The following is a 22,648-nucleotide window of genomic DNA, read 5'->3' as shown; positions in this document are numbered from 1 at the left end:
AACACCGCTCCTACCCCCACCTCTGACGCATCGACCTCCACCACGAACTGCCGTGTGGCGTCAGGGGCAGTGTTGGGCAAGTTACTTTTAAAAAGTAATTAGTTACAGTTACTAGTTACTTCTTCCAAAAAGTAACTAAATTAGTAACTCAGTTACAAATTTTTAAAGTAACTAGTTACTTAAGAAAGTAACTATTGCGTTACCTTCAAGTAAAATTAAATTTTAAATACTTAAACGTGACCCCACCTCTACCCCTCTTTAAAGGAACTTAAAATACATGTGCATGTTCAATTATTTATGATAAATCTGAATATTATAATGAAATGGACACTTAATACAATACATTATTAACAGAAACATGAAACATTGTACACACATCTAAAAAAAAAGTTGCTGTGGGACAAAGTGAGACTAGCCTCCAATCAAATGGCATGTATGTAGATATTATGTTTATATAGTGGATCAATGCAAATAACACGATAGATTTTTGGGAACTTTTGATATTTCCTTTTATTGTTTCTTTAATTTCTTGAAGGAAAAAGTAATGTATATACTTCTATTTAGAGAAGGCTACTTTTGGATTATTTGGGCTCGTCGCCATACCTGTCTCTCGTTGACTGACTGGCTTGTGTTGTTCGTTGTGTGTCCTGTCCTGTCCGATGATGGGTCGTTCGCGAATGAGCGTTAGTGATGATGGATCGACTCGTTCGCGAATGAGCTTCTGATGAGTCGTTCGCGATTCGCGAATGAGCCGACTCTAAGAGCCGGCTTTTTTAGTTGAACTTCGGGAGCTGGCTCGCATATCTGAAGAGCCAACTCTATTTTTTCAAATTTAGCCTATAGAAATTAAATAATTATGTAATAAAAATTGAAATATTATAGTCAAAGTCATTTAAAGATCCGTTTGTGAGCCAAAGAGCCGGCTCTTTTCAGTGAGCTGAGTCAAAAGAGCCAAATTCCCATCACTACTATGCGTGCTTTCGAAAACCCGCCCAACTCTACCTCTGATTGGCTTACAATGAAATTTTACTCTACCTCAGCCAATCGTCAGCATTTATGCGCTTGTCTCGTGCTCTGCCCACTAACCAAGGAAGAACAGTAAAAAAAAAGTATTTGCCTCTCGCTCAGAGATCTAGTTGGTCTGATGAAAAAAAAAAAACAGCTTCATCATCAGTTATAGTAACGCGCCGCATTTTTTGGCAGTAACGGTAACGGCGTTATTAAGATGAGAAGAGTAATCAATTAGATTACTCGTTACTGGAAAAAGTAATGCCGTTAGTAACGCCGTTATTTATAACGCCGTTATTCCCATCACTGGTCAGGGGTAATGAGAATTGGAGCTGAAATGAAACGGCTCTTCAGTTTCGCAAACGCAGCTTCCGCTGTGTTTGACCACCTGAAAGCAGTCCTGGCGGAGGTCAAGGCAGTCAGAGGCGCGGCTAGTTGGCTGAAATTGCGAATGAAACGCCGGTAGAAGTTAGCGAACCCCAGAAACCTCTGTAGGGCCTTACGGGAATCTGGACTTGGCCATTCTACCACAGCCCTAACCTTCTCGGGATCCATGCGTATTCCCTCAGTCGACACGATAAACCCCAAAAATGGAATAGACTGTGCATGAAACTCGCATTTCTCCGCCTTGACAAAAAGCCCATTCTCTAGCAACCTCTGAAGCACTCGTCGGACGTGCTGCACATGTTCCTGGAGAGAAGAAGAAAAAATCAATATGTCGTCCAGGTAGACATAAATGAACTGATCAATCATATCTCGCAGCACGTCGTTGACGAGTGCCTGGAAGACCCCTGGGGAGTTGGAGAGCCCGAAGGGCATGACCAAATATTCAAAGTGCCCTCTGGGGGTGTTAAACGCGGTCTTCCATTCATCCCCCTCCCTGATCCGAACCAAATGATACGCATTGCGTAAGTCCAGTTTTGTGAAAATAGACGCTCCCTGCAACCTCTCGAAGGCTGAAGACATCAACGGCAAAGGATAAGTATTCTTTACCGTGATGTTGTTCAGCTCTCGGTAATCAATACAAGGTCGCAGTGATCCGTCCTTCTTTCCCACAAAAAAGAACCCCGCCCCCGCAGGAGAAGAGGAAGGGCGGATGAATTTGGAAGCTAGAGAATCAGAAATATATTTCTCCATAGCCTCCCTCTCTGGCACAGAAAGTGAATAAAGTTTGCCTTTAGGCGGAGACTTACCTGACAATAACTCTATGGCACAGTCGTAAGGACGATGCGGAGGAAGAGAAGCAGCTTGAGACTTACTGAACACTTCCTTCAGGTGGAGGTACTCAGCGGGCACGTTAGATAAATCCACCGCCTCCTCCTGTAACACAGACACAGACACAGACGGACAAGCAGACACTAAACAAGACTCATGACACCTTCGAGACCAAGAAAAGATGGAATTAGAGGACCAGTCTACTTTGGGGTTATGGAGAAGGAGCCAAGGGTGCCCGAGGACAATGGGTGCCAGGGGAGTGTCAAGGATGTGAAATGAGATAGTTTCGGAGTGGTTGCCAGAGGTGATGAGTGTGATCTCCTCAGTGCTGTGAGAGATAGTGGGGAGTTGCTGTCCAGTGAGGGCATGGACCGTGATGTGGTGCGGCAGGGCTTTGAGGGGAATGTGGAGCTTGTGTGCAAGGTGACGATCCATAAAGTTACCTTCTGCCCCAGAGTCCAGTAGTGCCTGACAGTGGTGTGTCTGTGCTGACCACCGCAGTCTTACCGGAAGGAGCGTAGATGATGGTGGTGATGAGGTCTTCTCGGCAGAGATCCCACCCGATAGTAGCCTCATGCGTACTACCGGGCTTGGCCTTTTACTGGACAGGTATGGGCTTGATGTCCGGCTCCCCCGCAGTACATGCAAAGACCCAGGGATCTCCGCCTCTCCTTCTCCTCCCGGGAAAGCCGAGCTCGCCCTACCTGCATGGGCTCGTGATCGTAGGTGGGGCTGACCACGTCTCCGCCACTGAATCGCCCGTCCGCCGGGCCCCTGGATGGGGTGTTGAACAGCCCCCTCCTCTCCATCCGAGTGAGGCAGGCATCCACCCGTAACGCTAGATCAATGAGTCCATTAAGAGAGGGGGGCAGATCCAGGGCGTAGATCTCCCTCTGGACGCGGTCAGCCAGCCCATGCAGGAACATGTCCCACTGCGCCTCTTCGTTCCAATGGCACTCCACCGCCAGGGTTCTGAATTCGATAGAGAAGTCTGAGACGGACCTCTCCCTCTGGCGTAACTCCGCCAGCCTCCTGGCCGCCTCCCGTCCTGCGACGGCCCGATCGAAGACCCGCCTCATCTCCTCGGAGAGCGCCAGGAACGAGTCGCAGCATGGGTCCTGGTTCTCCCACACCGCCGTCCCCCATAGTGCCGCCCTCCCAGAGAGTAAGGTGAGCACAAAGGCCACTTTTGCCCTCTCGTTGGCGAATGTCCTGGGTTGCAGGGCAAAATGCATATCACAGCGGGTTAGAAATGCTCTACAAAAGCTGGGCTCACCCAAGTATGCTTCCGGGATAGGAAGACGCGGTTCCGGCTGGGAGGTGGTCACTGGTGGTACCGGGAGAGCGGGCGGTGTGGGTGGCGCAGTGGGCGCTCGAAGAAGATGGAACTGCTGGGTGAGCTCGGACACCTGCGTTACCAAGGCTTGGACCGCGCGACCAGTGTCGTTAAGAGTCCTCTCCTGGGAGTCCATCCTCCGAACACTGGCGCTGAGAAATTCCTCCAGAGATGAAGCTTGAGTACTCGCTGCCTCCATGATGGTCTGATCGTTCTGTAACGGTGCTAATGGAGGACAGGAGACAAATGCAAGTACGAGTAAGTTTATTAGAAGTATGATGATGATGAAAGGTCGGAGAGTAACGCAGGAACCACGGTGGCAGCACAGACTGGTGAGTTGAGACGTGGGGTGCGTTGAACGACGATGACAGCGGTGATAATCCAATAGTGGTGAGTGTATTCCAAGCGTGACTACAGGATCCGAACAGAACGGCGACAAGGCAAGGCAGGAACAACACGAACACGACATCAAACACCAGGATCTACAAACAACGATCAGACAAACAGGAAACGAAAGACAGGGTGTTAAATAGTCTGTGGGAACTAGCCGCACCTGCCGCTGATCAGTGATCAGCGACCACACCCACATGAAACAATCAACATGACGTAACCTGACTACAGCTGGAGACGGTGCATTCACGAACCGTGACATTATCATCCTATTCTTAAAAAAAAAATAAAAAATAAAAAAATTCTGGGTTACAGTGGAACACATAAAATGTGAATGAACAGGGTAAATTGGTAAACATTAAAATGTCCATAAACAAACTACACCACAGTCACATGACAATATCACCATTTCTGCCAAATATATATATATATATATATATATATATATATATATATATATATATATATATATATATATATATATATTTAACTCTTTTCCTGAAAGTTTGAGTTAGATACATGCATGTTAACATGATTTCAGTGTGGAAAAACTGCATTTTTTGTATATTTACATCCATGTCAGTACAACTCCCTAAAATTACTCTAAGGGCCCTATTTTAACGATCTGAAACGCAAGTGTCAAAGCGCGAAGCGCAAGTAACTTTGTGGGCGGGTCTCGGCGCTGTTGCTATTTTCCCGGCGGGATAAATGGCTCTTGCGCCAGGCGCAAATCTAAAATGGGTTGGTCTGAAGTAGCTTCATTATTCATAGGTGTGGTTTGGGCGTAACGTGAAATAAACCAATCAGAGCGTCATCCAACATTCCCTTTAAAAGCAGGTGCGCAAGTTCCATTATGGATTGCTATTATTATGGCGTATTTACCAGGCGCACGCCAGGAGCGGTTCACAGCCGAGGAGACTGATGTTCTTGTAAGAGCAGTGAAAGACAGAGAAGTTGTGTTGTATGGGGATGGGAGAAACCCACCCAAAATACACCACAATGATTTCCGTCATCTCATGTGTTAATATTTTTTTTAGTGTAACAATTTATGATTTGCAAAAATAACTGTTGCATCTGTGTAGATTACATGAGCAAAGTGTATGCGCGTTGTGCACGCTATACATTATGGTCAAGAATGCGCCCTTAAAATAGCATAATGAACAACGCTCAACGCGCCAATGACTTTAGACTAGGTTTTTTCTGGTCATTAAATTGTTTAATGGAACAGCAAAATAGCACCAGGGATTGTTTGCGCCGGAACACGCCTCCTTTTTTTGCGCTGAACCGCCCAGGGAGCGCAAGTTTATTCACTAGTTTAGCAACGTGCTTCTGTGGAGGGAAAAGCGCGCTTTGCGCGGGTGCAAAATAGGAATGACACATGCGTCGGTGTACAAAGTCAATTGCGCTGGGTGCAAGATAGGGCCCTAAATGTTATAATCTACAGTTTTAAATCTCAAGTAATACGTTTTAACATAAGACTTAATGTAAGTATTTTCATATATTTCCACTGAAAATTTGCCCTATTTACTCCCATTGTAAGTGCCTCAAAGAAAACAAGGGATGAGTCAAACATTTTTTGGCAGTCACCATTTTGTCACAATGCTACTGATTAACTTGTGCTGAACCCAGACTGTTTATACATGGGCACATGCATGATGCTGTATTGGATCTTGCGTACAGGAATTGGTGTCTGGAAATGTAATTAACTTCAAAGCATGCTTGCTTAAGCTGATTAATTAGAAGCTCTCTGGAATGCAGAACTATGAGGAAAACTGCTAAGGATGAACAGATTAGAAAGATCATGATTGGAGAAGAAGCAGCACATGACAGATGACCTATAAATTTAATGACCTGATTAAACAACACATGCTTCAATTAAACTGATTATGCCACAGAAGAATTGTTTAATCGCTTAATATTTTCGACAGTATTAAGAAATTTACAAGATGAAAGTGTGTGGTCATTCTCTTACATGTCAGAAGAGGTTCTGTGGTAGAGATAACATGACTGGCCTGTGTGACTGTTATTTTAGATATCACTAGGCTATGGTGTTGCATTTGACGCTAAATTGAGCATCAGCCATTTCTGTACATCAGTGGCTGTTTTTGGTGACTGTCAACAATTATTTCTATCAGCTTTTAGAGCTAATTTTAGTATTTACTTTGGCATTGTCCTCTTCTTCTTTTTTTTCTTTTCTTTTTTTTACTAAGTGTGTGCTATGAAAGTAATTATATCATTCTTTTAGAATAAAGATGGGTTGGGATAGCAAATGAACTGTCAAAATTCATAGAACTCAACACAACTTCTGTGCCATGCCAACTCAAACATAGTATTGCGTAACCAGACCATCAAACTGATGGCAGAAGGTCTGGACTCCATAGCAGCTTTTATTGGCCAAGGACTGCCCAAGAGGCTGTCTGATCGACATGTGTTTATTTAAAACGCTGAAACTATTTTCCCCTCAGACATAATAAAATAAAGACAAAATAAAGAAAAAAAAGATGCAAAGATTCTCTTTTTCTTGAGCAAACAACAACGACCACAGAAACACTGCAATGCCAAAATAAATAAATAAATAAAAACCCTAGAGCTGGAGAGATATCTGAACAGTGTTTCAGTGTTCTCTGAACAGCTGAGACAATACAAGGCTTAAATAAGTGAAGGAACCAGAGCTTATGCTGTGTTGCTCTTGTTTCTACTCTGTTTGCATTCTGCACTGTTGAGCAGTCAAATTGAATCAAATTAAACACACACCATTAGGACACACAGATGCTCCTTAGTGTCCTGAAAGTTCTAAAACAGCCCTTGTACACATAATATTTTCACTTTTATGCTCTCTTTAATGGAATAAAGACCTGCTTCTGAACAGTGTAGGCTTAGTTAAATGTTACAAATGTTGAGGCAAAAAACATATTTTCCTCCTTTTTTTTTTATTAATAAGCTATTATAAAGGATGTAATATGACACAGAAGCCAAAATGCGGTCTGTGTCTGAATCTGCTGTGCATATACAGCTACCATTCATTGTATAGGAATTCTAAACCATTACACATTCCCACACTTGCATTATCTGTTTTGCAAGCACCGCCACTGAAGTTTTTGTGGCTCCACAGATGCATGAAAAAAGTTCTCCAAGATACACTTCACCCATATTATGTACTACCTCCCCAACAGACTGGATGGCAATGTTGCTATGCATTTTTTATTTTTATGGAAGTTTCTCGTTGGTCTCTCTCTCCTTTTTGTCTGCACAACTCTGCATTTTGTTGCTTCATTAATAAAATAACATTAAAAACATCAAACTTCACCCTCTGGTTTCAGCTGAGAAACACATTACTAATTGTCAGATTACAAATTATTTATTACATTATTAAATGCATTATGCATTAGATGTGCAAGCCTAGCAGAAGCTGCGGTGAAGAACTGAGTGGGGGATATGGAGCTTTGACTGTAGGTGTGCCTGAGCCCATCTCTCGCATGGACAGGGCTGACAGCTTCGCTGGAGGAGGCTGGAGAACTAAGCATAAACACACTCTCAGTAGTGCCATTGCTGGCTTTTTAATTGGCCTTACTGACGGATCCTGGAGGTTATTGCCGTCCTATGATCAAAGACTCCTACTCATCAATGGCCTCCAATCAACTAATAAAACTAGAAATAGCCAAGAACTTTCACCTTTATAAATGTCCTTCTGTCTAAGCTGTAACACTTCTTTAACTGAATCTGAAATATACATGACTGTGTGTAAAACTTTCCAATTACATGTCATTAAGTATGTGTTGCAGAATGTCTTCAAAACTGGTTGTCATCTGAACTTTTGATCCTCTGATTGTTAAAGCTAGTCAAGCCTTTAAGCCTTTGTTTTGCAATGTTCTCTTAAAATGCCATGCTATTTGCTAATGGTCAAGAAATATTATTTTGACCTTTATAAAACTGTACCACACTATACAGTATGTGTAAGTACAAAGCCCATTTTTCAGTGTGAGTTAATAGAGCTTAAAAACCATTAATGGGTAAGTCTAATAAAGCCTACTGAGTGACATAACCTACTGAGTGAATATTTCATTTTATTTCATTTTATTATTTGAAGGTATATGCCTAATTCTCATGCAAATGATACATTAATACAAAGAATCTTAATGCTCCTAAAATAATAAGCATTATTTTTTGCATCCATTCATTGTAGGGCTTTCTTTATGCAATAAATAAATTAAATGAGCTATAAAAATAATAAACAATGATAAAATTAATTTTATGCTATTTTATTTTGTTGGATGGAACACATGCTTAATTGTCATGAAAATAATACACTGATACAAAGACGCTTAATGGTCCTAAATGGTTCCATCTATCCATCAAATGGATTTCTTAATGCATTAAATAATCATTTGAAGAATTTTAATAATAAAAATACAGTGGAAGTCAAAGGCTACCATCAAATGTACTGTAACTCACATTCTTCGAAATTCAAAACCTTCTTTTATGTTCAACAGAAGAAAGAAATTCATACAAGTTTGGAATAAGTGGAGAATGAGTAAATGAACTATCCATTTTGTGTCCTGAAAAATAAGCATAATTTTCTCCATTCATTCATCGTTTTTGGGGCTTTCTCTATGTAGTAAAAAACAAGATGATATGAAAATATATTATAGTATGATGATGAATAATGCAACACTTTCCACCCTCTTTTAATATCTTCCTTTTCCTTTTTCCTTTTTTTTTTTACTTGCCTTAATTAGCAGTGAGTTAGTGAGAAGACATTAGCAATTAGTATAAGTCCAAAGATGTTTTTTTTTATATGATCCATCATTCATCGAATTAACCAAGCTGATATCTTAACGCTGAGGAAAATGCTGACTCTCTCAATTGGGCTCTAGTGAAAAATGATGAGAATTTGGGCTTTTCGCCTTCAACTGGCAGTTTTGTAGCATCGCTTTGTAATATTTGTTTCAGGCTGACGTGTTCTTGAGGGACACAGTGGGGATGAAAGTCATCACAGCTTTTCTTTTTTCTTCCATTGCTGATAAGATTCTATCCCGACTGCACTAACAAATGTTGGTCCAACCCTGAAATTACTCAAAAATATTGCAAGTTTGTGGAGGGCTTCTCTAAAAAAAAGTCAATTCACTTCTGTCCTCACCTTCCTCCACATGCAGCAGTTCTTCTGCACAAGTCTCTTGGCCCTTGATGTGTTATGTTTGTGTTCACAGTATGTTTGTGGACCCATAAAGCTGAAAGTCATTACAACCCCCCGCCCCATCATCAAACCCACAAAAATGCTGTTCAGTTGCTATTACATCTGAAATAAAGGCAATTAAGGAGGATTTAAGTAAGAAAGGCAGATCCAAGTTTGCACAAAGCCCTCTCAGTTCTGATTCATGCATTCATGTGATCCTGTATCCGCGCTTATCACTTTGTGCATTATCCTGTTTAATAAGACTAAAGTGCTGACAAATGAACAAGCCTAGTGCTTTAGGGTGCCTTGAGCAATGATAAAATGAGAGTTTAATGACTTAATGAAGAATTAAATGATATATATCAAAATAATGTTGATTGCCTGCTTTTTTTTTGCTAAACTTCACTTGCTAATTTTGTTATTTTGCCAAACCATTAATAAATATTTACTGAAACATTCTAAAAACGACATTCAGGTTTGCTGTTATCAGATTGGCTGACATGTCTTTAGAGGGTGTGGCTAAGATGTCATATGTTTGAAAGGATGTAAAGGTGGTCTAATACAGTTTTGGAAGTTAGAAAAATTACAGAAATGGCTTTAGGCCTGTGCAGTCGGCCCAGATTCATTCCTCATGTTACATAGAATGACACCTGCTGAAATAATGCTGACAAAGCTGCATCCGTCTCATTCCATCAGCCACATCATTTGATGTTCTTACTCCCCTGTTAAGTACACTGTCATCCCTCCTCGGAAAGATTTACAGCATATTTCTGAGGAAGTGCAGTATGGACAGGCAAATCCAGTGGGAAACGAGAGCATTTAACTCCTGGTTTAGTCTGAAAGATGCTGTGTTGACTGACAAATATGACCTATTTCAGTTACAGCACTTAAAGGGGTAGTTCACATGGAAAATTCTGTCATTTACTCACCCTCCTCTTGTTCCAACCCTGCATGTGTTTCTTCTCCATAGTAGGAAAAAAAATACTATGGAAGTCAGTGGTGCTCATCAAACGTTTGGATGCATTGAAGAGGAGTGAACCAGCATTCCACAGGCCACAATCAACAACCTTATCAACTCTATGTGAAGGAGATGTATTGCACTGCATAAGGACCCCCCTCCCCCCCCCCCGGACACCCCAATACAGTAAGCCTGAAAGTTTTTAGAGAGCCATTTTATTATGGCCAGCCTAAGGCACACCTGTGCAATAATCATGCTTTAGACAGATTTGTGAAAGATATTTGAGAGAAATGTGCCTTTAGTGTACATATATAAAGTCTTAGATCTTTGTTTCTGCTGCACCAGGTATTTGAACAGAGTTCACATTTTAATTTAATGTTAGAAAAACCCATTTCCAGTGCTCAGCCAACTGAATAAACTTCAGCCAATGAACTATTTTTGAGTGCAGAGAACAGAGTACACAAATCAAAATCAGTTTCTCATAGTCCTAATTCAAAAAAAGAACCTGCTCTCATATTTTTGGGTCAAACACTTGACTCTTTCCTTGGCTTCTATGAAAAAGGGCATGACAGTTAAGACCCTGGACAATTTAATATGAAAGGATTGACACCCCATATCCACAGACCTTTGTTGTATAATGATGGTAATGGCTTCAGTGCTTCCTGTTGAAAGATGTCTTGCTTCCATGTCTGACTTTTAAAGGTGAAAAGCTTTTAAGGTGCTGTATTATGGAGGTGCAAATGTTACTTCCAGTGCAGCTGAATTAGCTATGCCTCATCACCTTTAACTACTAATGTTCTGGACTGAGGGCTGTGCCTGGGCTCAAATGGGACTTTCTTTAAGAGCACTCCCCTTTAAGAACCCAAGTGCGCAATCAAGGCTTCTGTAATAGTAACAGTCAACTAACCTGAGGTTGAGCTGCATTATTTACTCACTAAATATTTAATTCACTTGTACCTTTATGTCAAAGAATAGCTGTGAACATCGGGACAAATTGCTACACATAGCATGTGAATGTGGAATTCCTTTGACCGTTTATTCTCACATATATTCAAATATAGCTTTGATGCTGTTTGATTCATTAGCATTACATTTCTTAGGATCAGTTTATTTGAGTACTTTGTCAGGTTAATTTGATTCAGATGACTTTTCAGAAGACGTTTGACTGCCTAAAGATGAATAACCAAATAATGCTCTTTTCTAGACAGCCAGGAGATACGGATACTGTCAGGAAAAAGCTGATTGTGCATTTCTCTTTTTCTGACTCTGGTTCAAAAGTATTTGAATGAAGATTAGCAGAATCACAAAGCATGGTGGATTTAAGCTCTCTGACTGTAAATATTCTTAGCTGATTTTCTAAGATGTCCTTATATTTTCTAACTAAGAGCAGCAGTAAAATTTGTGCCAGCTCTTACAAGAATAACCAGAGGATGGATCCTCTTGTAACCAGGATGTATGTCCACTGTTCTGATTCCATAGCACGTAGATCCACCAGAGCCAGATTTATGTGGTCATGTATTGTTGCCTGGTTCTGCCTACTACATGTCATCGCAGACTTACATTACATACCTGTACAGCACAGTACAGAGGGGGAAAAACAATAAATCATGTTCACGCTAACTCTCATATTCACAATCTATAGCAGTATTTATACTTCCTCATAGATGCATATGGCATCAGATACTTTCTGGGGCTGTATAACAGAAACATGCTTGCTCGGAATCCTATCCTGTATGCTTAGGAAATCTTAAGTCAAGGATTAAGAAGTTTCTTAAATACAAGTTTTCATAAAATTGTTGACAGAATAAAATATAAAAATGTTACAGCTAATATGTGTACTGTAAAATATATATTATTATAATATTATATATAAATATATGAATTATAAATATAAGTAAAAAGATATGAATTGCTTGACCCATTTTATTTGTAACAAGCTAATACGTGCAGGTGCATCTCAATAGATTAGAATGTCGTGGAAAAGTTCATTTATTTCAGTAATTCAGCTCAAATTGCTAAACTCGTGTATTAAATAAATTAAATGCACAGAGACGGAAGTAGTTTATGTCTTTAGTTCTTTTAATTGTGATGATTTTGGCTCACATTTAACAAAAACCCACCAATTCACTATCTCAACAAATCACCTGCAAAGGTTTCCTGAGCCTCCAAAATGGTCTCTCAGTTTGATTCACTAGGCTACACAATCATGGAGAAGACTGCTGATCTGACAGTTGTCCAGAAGATGATCACTGTCACCCTTCACAAGGACGGTAGCCACAAACATCCATTGCCAAAGAAGCTGGCTGTTCACAGTGCTGTATCCAAGCATTTTAACAGAAAGTTGAGTGGAAGGAAAAAGTTTGGAAGAAAAATATGCACAACCAACTGAAAGAACCACAGCCTTATGAGGATTGTCAAGCAAAATCTGTACAAGAATTTGAGTGAACTTCACAAGGAATGGACTGAAGCTGGGGTCAAGGCATACAGACGTGTCAAGGAATTTGGCTACAGTTGTCGTATTCCTCTTGTTAAGCTACTCCTGAAACACAGACATCGTCAGAGGTGTCTTACCTGGGCTAAGGAGAAGAAGAACTGGACTGTAGCCCAGTGGTCCAAAGTCCTCTTTTCAGATGAGAGCAAGTTTTGTATTTCATTTGGAAACCAAGCTCCTAGAGTCTGGAGGAAGGGTAGAGAAGCTCATAGTCCAAGTTGCTTGAAGTCCAGTGTTAAGTTTCTTCAGTCTGTGATGATTTGGGGTGCAATGTCATCTGCTGGTGTTGGTCCATTGTGTTTTTTGAAAACCAAAGTCACTGCACCCATTTACCAAGAATTTTTAGAGCACTTCATGTTTCCTTCTGCTGATCATTATTTGTTTATAATATAATAAAATGCTAATGCAAAAACCCTAAAGAAGACATCAGATGTATGTAATTCCTTTGGACACTTTCCTCAAACAAAGCTGATTAAAATCTGAAGCCACCCAGTTTAGAAACTGCATAACATGTGCTCAAGGAAACCTCACTTATTTTATTACAACATTGATGGTTTATTCATAGATGTTCAATAATTCATTCATTCTTTTTCTTTTTTTTTTTTTTTTTTGCTAACTTGCAGTAACTCGTGTTCCCAATTCCCATAAGGCATTTTCTTGGCACTTGCCAGTGCAACACAATAAACCATGGGAATAGCGGAGTTCCTCCTTCTGTTGGTATGCCAAGGGAGACTACAGCTCCACCAGACTGTAAATGGTCCATGTCATGGATGTTAATGTCATTACATCCTGAAGCTGATGAAGCGATTTGTGCCGTCTGAATTATATAGGGCTATGTCACTATTTATGTAATCTAATTTCATTCTGGGCAATGCAATTATTAAGTTTCATATCATCATTTCATGAACAGAAATGTTGGGTCAGGGTTATTATTCAAAGCACTGATTCAGGGTGAACCTTAAAACAATTGCCTTCTTTTACAGAGTTTTATACTGGGTAGAATTTGGGTATTTTTCTTAAGTTTAAACAGGCATTGGAACTGTGTGACGTCATTGTGATAAATTAATGACTTATGTGTTTTAAGTGTTCCCCAAACTCAATTAAAAGAGTCAGTGGCCTGTTTATTTACTCTAGAATTTATGTCATTTAGTTAAACTAAATTTTAGATTTTAGACTTAAAAATCCATTATATTATTTCTATTGTCAGATTATATTTCTATTTGACAAAGTATTCATGTTTAATTTTGACAGAGCTAAACATATTGAAATAAAACAATATTTTGTTAATACTGATTATGTTGTGTAAACTAAGGTGTAATTAAAGTATTTTAGTATTTTTTTTAACTTGATGGTTACTACTTGCATTGACATATGTCAAATTAATGTTTTTTTTTCTGGAAAAAAATAAAGAAAAGTTTTTTATTTATGACACCAACATTAAATTTATTTTTGTTTTTAAACCTTTTGCTTCGAATATGTATATTTGTCAGTGACCCATATACAGAAAAGAATGCGGTGTTTATGTGTTTTGTTTTCTTGTTGGGTAACATCGTTTACACCAACTGTCCCACTTAATGTTCTGTTGCTCATAAGCTCTTAACTGTTTATCACACTCAATGATCCCATGTAATGCTCTTATTACAAATATGTTATGTAGGTTAGAGTATAATAATCTTACATACAGAGGCTTCGTAACATAACAACTGAAGAATGAAGCTGCTGTAAAATGGTACAGTCTGCGCGCGGCTTCAAGTTTACCCAGTCATTTGCTCTTCTACTCCGAGTAGAGTAACGACCTACCGGGAGCGCGCGGTGATGCTCTTAAGAACGCGATCAAGATCCGCGTTTCCTCTCTTTTGCTTACACTACAGAGAGTGTGTTTATTTGTAAGTAGTGCTGTCAGAGACACGCTTATTCAGTCACCCACCGCTTTTACCAACAGGACTGACTGGGATTATTGGGTTCTCTGCGCTCTGCTGGCTCTGTTACCGCTATGGGCTCAGTGTGAGTGAAGGGACAAAGTCTTTGGTATATATATGTTTGGCATTTGGCTCTTTGTCAGTTTCTCAAATGCAAACGGAAATATGTGGCAAGGCTTCGTCTTACTCTTCACCGGTTTGCTTGGGTTGTGTTCATGTTCAAGTTTCCCAAGTAACATCAACATAGGTGAGTACTCGGCGGCTATCGTTCATAACCGTGTCTTAAAAAAAAAAACCGTGATTTAAAGTTTCCATCGCACAGGATGAGGTACAGTTAGCCATTTGGGTTTAAAGATTTCCTTTCTGGTGTTATTGCTTCTGAATGACTTTTCTAATCTCGACAGGAGGTTTGTTTCCAACCGACTCCCATGAATACGACGTGTTCCGTTTCGCGCTCTCTCAACACAATGATGTTCCTAAACTGGTACCCCAAGTGGACATGGTGGACACGGGGAGCAGCTTTGCCATGACATACGCCTGTAAGTTTATATTAATGTACATCTTCGTGGTCATCTTCCCAAAAACGAAACCTCTGCAGTGCGCACGCGATCTGTTTCCATCACGCTTGTTGCTTTGCTGAATTTCTGTACGACTCTGCACGTGATGATTTAGGCCTTTGCCAGTGAAGTAGGAGAACCTCAGATGTTTTGTTGCTCTTAAACGCAGCTGGATTACTGTCAATAACGTCAATGTCAGGTAGAACTGCAAAGCTGGCAAAATGTCCTAGAATACCTGAGCTTGAATTTGACACAAGCCAGTGGTGTGTTTTCACAATTGCAAATGCTTCACTTTGCCACAATGGTTTGTTTAATTTTACTCCTTTCACGACCACGTGCCCTTTACATGTTTACAAAATTGATTTATGTCTTTAAGTGTTCTTCATTAAACAAATAAACTGTAAATTTTAATGAAAAATTATATATATATATATATATATATATATATATATATATATATATATATATATATATATATATATTAGCAATGTACAGGAGCTGTTTCATATTGTCTCATGACAGAAAATATGCTGTCAAATCTGTAAATACACTGTAAAATATTTAACAACTGTGGTACCATAAATTTGCAGAAAAGAAGTGGCTATGATGCTTTAGGCAATGTTTTAGCAGAAAGAAAAAAAAAGGTCACTTATATTACCTTACTGTATATAGTAAGGTATGACAGCATATTTTCTGTCATGAGACAATATGAAACAGCTCCTGTACATTGCTAATATGAACGTTTTTAGATGAGTCGAATAGAGAGCTCGTTCCTAGCTCAGCTGCCTGTCAGTGAGGAATGTTGCCCTTTGATGTCTGAGATTGACACAGGCAACCTTTCCATGTTTGTGTTCAACCCTGCCAGCGACGTGCAACCCTGTATAATGTTTAGCATGCAAACAGCTTCTGTTGCAGACTAGATATTTCTTTTGAGATAATTGTTTGGAATATTTTGACACTTGCACAGTAGACTGATCATCCTGACAAGTTCACATGTGCTATAGTCTTTCCCAGATGAGTGCTTGTGACAAACCTCTCTCATCAGTGGTGCCCTTTTAAGTAAGTTTCAGTGCCTCAAAGCAGAGTGTGCTGTTTACTGGAGGCTGAGCAGAGAAACTGGGGCTGGAGTGATGTTTTCCGTTTTAGGGGACTCCTTAGGGGATTTTTATTGGGTGACACCCGAGAGGGCCTTATTAGAGGGAGGTTATCATAGGAAAGTAAGGGCTGAGTCCGTATGTTCTTGTCACAGGGAAGTGTGAAAGTAATTATGTTGAGCTAATTACATCTGCAGTGAGTTCTCTTCTGGGCGATTGTGCATGGCTGCTGTCTTATCCTCTAATCGTGTCATAAACGTTCCCAGAACAAAACCTGAGATCACTAGAGCAGTTTGTGTGCCAGGAGGTGTAACAAAATTCAGTTTGCTGCAAGAACAAATCAGAACAATGAATGGGGCTTTAAGAAACATAACAAAAGAAAATCAGTGTTTTTGTGTCTTGATTGATATGTTCTGGAGAACTTTAAATGTGCTTTTGTTTGTTATGAGCAAAAATGACCAACTCGCTGTAATAATTTCAAGCCCATTTGGGTCTGTTTTCTTCACTGTCTATTAATTGGCAAATAATTGACAGAATTTACTCACCCTCAGACCATCCAAAATGTAGTTGAGTTTGTATCTTCATTGAAACAGATTGGAAGAAATGTTCACTTGCTCACTAATGGATCCTCTGCAGTGTAGGGTGCCGAGTCCAAACAGCTTAATAAAAACATCACAATAGTCCACAAGTAATCCATGGTTTAATGTCTTGTGAAGCAACAAGCTATGTAAAAAAAATGATAAAACAACAACAACAACATTTCATCATTAGGACTTTTTTAAACTTCAAAACATTGCTTCTGGCTAAAATATGAGTGCTTTGTCAATAATATTGCTTTCTCCAGTGAAACGTCATCTTGTCTTATTCGGGAGAGAAATATGAACAGATCAAGCACCATTTACAAGCAAAAACAGTTCTAAATTTTGTAGCGAGAAAACAACGGCATGGATCTTTTTTAACTGAAGAAAGTGTTGTTAAGGGCTCGGTATATTGCCTTAATGATAAATTCTTTTCTAACAAACACGCAGATTTTCACTTCACAAGATGATATTTGATAGACTGGAGTTATGTGGATTACTTGTGGATTATTGTGTTGTTTTTATCAGCTGTTTTTGAGCTCTCATTCTTTACTGCAGAGGATCCATTGGTGAGCAAGTGATGAAAGCAAAATGTACCCAATTGGTCTACAATGAAGAAACAAACTCTTCTTCATCCTGTATGGTGTGAGGGTGAGTATATTTTCAGCTATTATTATTTTATTTTTTACTTTTCCTTTGAAAAAAAAAAATGCCATTGAAATTAAAATGCTTCAAAAACAGCATGTTAATAATGTGATTATTTCCACAATAATGCTTTCTTAAGTTTTTTTAAACCAGGTATATCCGTCTTGAATGACCTGATCATAAGTGGTCAGCTGAGACTGAAAATCGTTTACACTTGGTATTAGCATGCGTCTCCTGTGAGTCACTTGTGATTGGATTTCAAAGGGGTTAGACGGCTGGTTTCCTTTAAAGTGCCTCAAACTAACTCTTGTTTTAATGCATTGGCTCTCAATCCTGTTCTTGTAGCCTCCTCCATTTTACACCCACAGCCATTTCCAGGAACATGGGGTGACAACCACTGTTTTAGTGCAATAGTTGATTGACAAAAGTATAGGTGGTCCTAGTTCTTGTGGATTAAATCAGGACAGAGTAATGTCTATACTACAAATGCAATGTGGTCTCATGCGTTTCTGAAATATGTTCCTGCATTTAATGCTGCAAACCTGATCAGAAGAGATGTATGTTTTGATTTTCACTTCATATGTTATAGCATTTCTCACTTTTTATAACGTCAGATAATCTAAAAAAAGAGCAAGGAAAAAATAAAGTCTTTGCATGTTTTATTCATGAACTAAGTATTTCTTTGTATAACACATGTAAAGGCTTAATATCTTCAGAATAAGAAATTTAGATGTGTTCCCATTTCTGCAAATCATTGTTTTATCATATTTATAATACTTAGTAAAATAGATGACATGCATGGCAGAAATGGCACACATAGCAGTACAGATTTTCTTAGATATGTGCCTGAACCGGTTGCTGAAGTTGCCTTTACTCTGAAGAGCTACAGTAACCGTTTAGCATGACTCAAATAGATTCATTTAATCTATTATTCATTGCATCATAGCCAAAGTGATTATTTTCAGGGGTTTTGATGTATGCATGTGGAGGCAGAGCCACAAAGGGAGGCATAGTGAACAATCCACTTTTGAGGGAAGCTGGAAACTGTCAAAATTTTAGTTGGAGTAGGATAGCTGTTCTTGTGAGAAGGAAAATTGTGAGAAGGAGAGTTTAAAAAGCACTGATAATTGTAGGCTTTAACTGACATGGCAAGGCACTGTACAGTGTTATATCGAGATAAATGCCATGTTAAGATTAAACTGCAATGGACAGATTTTAGAATACGGTCCTCTTTATAGGGATAATTTCTTTAGGAAAGGGAAGTTGAATAATGAAAGTGCTGATGAAGAAAGAAGAAAAACACGGGTTTAAGGATGAGGGTGAGTAAATGATGAAAAAAAGGTCATTTTCAACTATCCATCTTCAAGCAGTGCTGAATGAATGCTACATTTCAGCCTTCATTTGAAATGCATCACAGTATTTGACTGTAAGCAGTTTATCAGAATTGGCACTTAGATGTTTTCATATGCAATATCAGCAGCCCACATTAAAATGGTTATACCATATTAATCCTGAAGAATTCCATGCATCTTTGATTTAATGTTGAAGTTAAAGTTGTCAGTTGCACTGATGAATAGTGATCTACTTGATCACTAGTCGACCTTCCAGTGACAGTTGAAAAAGCCAGTGAGTGTCTGTCAGGATGGCGTTGAGTGTTTCTCTTCATGGCTTTCTAGCTGAATCAAACCCCATCATCACATCATTTTAAACCTGATTCATTTTCTTCAATACATTAAAGCTGCAGTAGGTAACTTTTGTAAAAATATATATATTTTTTTACATATTTGTTAAACCTGTCATTATGTCCTGACAGTAGAATATGAGACAGATAATCTGTGAAAAAATCAAGCTCCTCTGGCTCCTCCCATGGTCTTATTGCCATTTGTAGAAAGTCATGCGCTCCCGGTAAGAAACAACCAATCAGAGCCGCGGTCCGTAAATTTGTTTGTGTTCAAAATGTAGAAAAAAAGTATATAATAAGCGAGGACACCATGAATCCATTTTCCAAACTGTGTTTTTAGCTTGTCCTGAATCACTAGGGTGCACCTATAATAAGTGTTTATATTCGGACTATTTTAGATTACTTCTGGGATACCACGGCGGAGTAACCCAGTACCTTTGTGATTCTTCATAGACATAAACAGAGAGAAGTAGCTCCGGCTACGATGTTCTTCCGCAAGACGCAAGCAGTTCTGTTTATTAACCGCTAGAGCGTCAAAAGTTACCAACTGTAGCTTTAATTATTTTAAGAATCTTTTTCTGCTTTTGCCATATTACAAGCCTTTATGACAGTCTGTTCTTGGCATTAGTACTATTCGGCCCTGTGGTCCTCCTTTCAGCACGTATCAGTCCTTTCATCACGTTGACATGCAGTCGGGCCAAATGTCCACAGCATGTCAATCAGGCGGGCTCCAAAGACCCATTGAAGCTCATGTCAGAGCGAGTTCAGGAACAAACACTGTTTTGTGTGTCTTCCCCTTGGAACTCACATAGACAGCTGAAAAGCTTTTACCTGTGTCGTTGCCTAAATTTAAAACTATGTATACAAGTGATGGAAGACTTTAAAGACAGTGAGTGCCTTGATGTGATAGCTAGCCTGAATATCCGAAGACGATTGCCAAGGATAGTTCATGCAGCTATGTTAGCTTCATCTGCAAAGCCATTAGCAAGAACTCAAGAACGGGCTGAGGTTAGCTGTGGTGATTTCAGGATATGCTCCTCGACCTTCACCGGCCTGGAGTGATACAGTTTTAAAAATGTACCTTTTCAGATATATCACCTTGCAAAGACTGAGGCTACAAGCTGCTTAGAGGACACCAGGGACAGAATCTGATTCTGTTAGGTGACAAAAAGAGCCGCTTGGCTGTAATCTCTGATATGATCTAGGAATTTTAAGATAGTTTTTCATTACACACTTTATTTCATGAATGCAATTTGGAAAACTATTTATAGCGTTATCAAAAAGCTATACCATCATGCCAAAACAACACGAATGTGGTTAAACACCAAACAATGAAAAACAACAGAAACTAGAACAGTGACAATAAGGTCTGAATTTTCTTCTGTCTTGATTGGTGTATTCTGTTCTCGTGCTGCATTCGGTTGCACATTATTATGGCAAATATTGGCAGAACTCCACTCATTGACACTTAAAACATTACAGTGCTTATTGTTTATGGTGTTTCTGTAGTGAGAGTGTTTAATCTATGCTTTTTTTTCAGTGCATGGGCAATAAGATTTTCAAAGATACTTGCAATTATGTTGGAAAGATTCAAACTTTGTTTCTAAATGCCCAAAGTAAAGATACAGTGTCATTTTATTTAATATTTAAACAAGGACAGCCAATTAAAAACATCCCTAATCTGCAATAATTAACAAATTGATTAAGCATGAAGCTCAAGTCCCATATGAATGAAATGCAAATGCTCAATTGCTCTTTGCCAGTCAACACGCACCATGAGGGGGGTGGTGGAAAAATTGTGTTTTCTCACATCATGATTTTATTATATTAATTTGTTTTCTGTGAAGCTGCTTTGCAACAATGTACATTGTGAAAAGTGCTATACAACTCGATATGAATCAAATTGAATTACATTTTTGATTAATCTCACAGTCCTAATACTGACTCACTATCGTTCAAAAGTTTTTTTAAGGAAATGTATACTTTTAATAAGCAAAGATGCATTAAATTGATCAAAAGTGACAGTAAATACTTTTATAATATAATAAAAACAAGATTTCTATTTTAAATACATGCTATACTTTTCCACGTTCTGTTCATGAAAGAAATCTGAAGATAAAAAAGTAGTTACTAATAATTAGATCATAAACATTGATAATAATAAAGCATATTTTCTAGAGCATCAGATCAGCATAGAGTGATTTCTGAAGGATTATGTGACACTAAAACTAGAGTGATAGCTGCTAAAAATTCAGCTTTACTATCACAGGAATAAACAACTTTGAAATATTGTTACAGTTTATCCACAGTATTTCTGTTTTTAATGGATGACTATTTATTTTTTTATATTCTTCAGAAGACATAAAATAGTTTTGTGTAAGAAATTGACCTGCTGATAATATTCACTGCCATAGCTCTCAGATTTGACTGGAGTGCCAATGGTGTTTGGTGTCATTGACATTAAACCTGACACATCATATCCAAAAGTTTTTTTGCAATTTTTATTAATAACAGGTTAAATTTAGTTATTTCTCAGACAAATCTGCTGTAAAACATAAAAAAAATTTGTCTGGTGAAAAAAAAAAAAGTAACTTAACTGGTTTTATTTATATGATTTTATTATCACCGAATCAACCTGACTACAACAACTAAGTAATTTTTAAGAATCAGGTCAGGTAGAAAAAAAGGTAACAATTGCTCATTGCACTTTTTAAGAGTGTATATGCCTTTGGCAGACTTGGAATATAGTAGTGCATGAGTCATATCGACCACTTACAGTGGGTACAGAAAAGAATCACCCCCCTTAGAAGTAATGACAATATTATAATGAAATAATTTTGTTGCTTTGCAGCCTCTAATGAAGATGAACAACGTTTTTGTTTTATCCAGCTGTATTTACAAACATCCAAGTGAAAGATATAACACCAGGAAAAAAATTTAAGAAAAAGAAAAAAACACACAAATCACTGAGTTAGAAAAAGGATCACCCATTGTGTCAGTATTTGTTGAACCACCTTTTGCTTCAATTACAGCCTTTAGTCTGTTGGGATATGTCTCTCCTAACTTTGCACGTCTAGACTTTGCAATATTTAAATTCAAGCTCAAGTTCAGTTAAATTTGATGCTGACCTTTTGTGGACGGCAGTCTTCAAGTCATACCACAGATTTTCAGTGGTGTTTAAGTCTGGTCTTTGACTAGGCTATGCAAGGACACTCATCTTTTTCTCTTTCAACCGTTGTGTGCTCAGTTTTGCTGTGTGATTTGGGTCATTGTGATGTTGGAAGTTGAACCTTCTTCCCACTGACAACTTTCTTTTAGAGGGCAGCAGATCTTCCTCAAGAACAGACAAATCGTTTGTAGTTGAGGCCAAATAATTACATTTTAGTCTTATTTGTCTCAGAATCTTGACTGCGTGTGGCCTTTCTTGATGAGTGTCTTTTTTCTTGCAACCCTACCGTTTGAGCCACATTTGTGGAGAATTAGTGATATTGTTGTCACATGCACGCAATGACCACTCTTTGTTTCTACAGCCGTTCCTGTAGCAAATTTCACATAATGATTAAAAAATGTGTGTTATTTTTAAAAAGGTTTAATGAAAAATTT

The 22,648-nt window shown here is 38.8% G+C and overlaps 1 protein-coding gene across 3 annotated transcripts in view; it reads left to right on the top strand.

The window, feature by feature from the left end:
- Positions 1 to 14,249: 14,249 nt before the first annotated feature.
- Positions 14,250 to 22,648, top strand: part of LOC113064336 (glutamate receptor 1) — a 59,691-nt gene continuing 51,292 nt past the window's right edge. For 2 of the 3 annotated variants that reach the window (XM_026235075.1, XM_026235073.1), the window contains exons 1-2: positions 14,250 to 14,737; positions 14,895 to 15,029. In XM_026235075.1, coding sequence (XP_026090860.1) covers positions 14,608 to 14,737; positions 14,895 to 15,029 — 265 coding nt within the window. In that variant the 5' untranslated portion in view covers positions 14,250 to 14,607. Of the gene's footprint in view, positions 14,738 to 14,894; positions 15,030 to 17,293; positions 17,371 to 22,648 lie in introns of those variants that run through there. The other variant, XM_026235076.1, reaches the window with a different exon arrangement.

The sequence above is a fragment of the Carassius auratus genome, chromosome 46, assembly GCF_003368295.1.
Source record: "Carassius auratus strain Wakin chromosome 46, ASM336829v1, whole genome shotgun sequence".
NCBI lineage: Eukaryota > Metazoa > Chordata > Actinopteri > Cypriniformes > Cyprinidae > Carassius > Carassius auratus.
The sequence above is the reverse complement of the archived record's forward strand: the minus strand, read 5'-3'. Positions and strand labels throughout refer to the sequence as shown.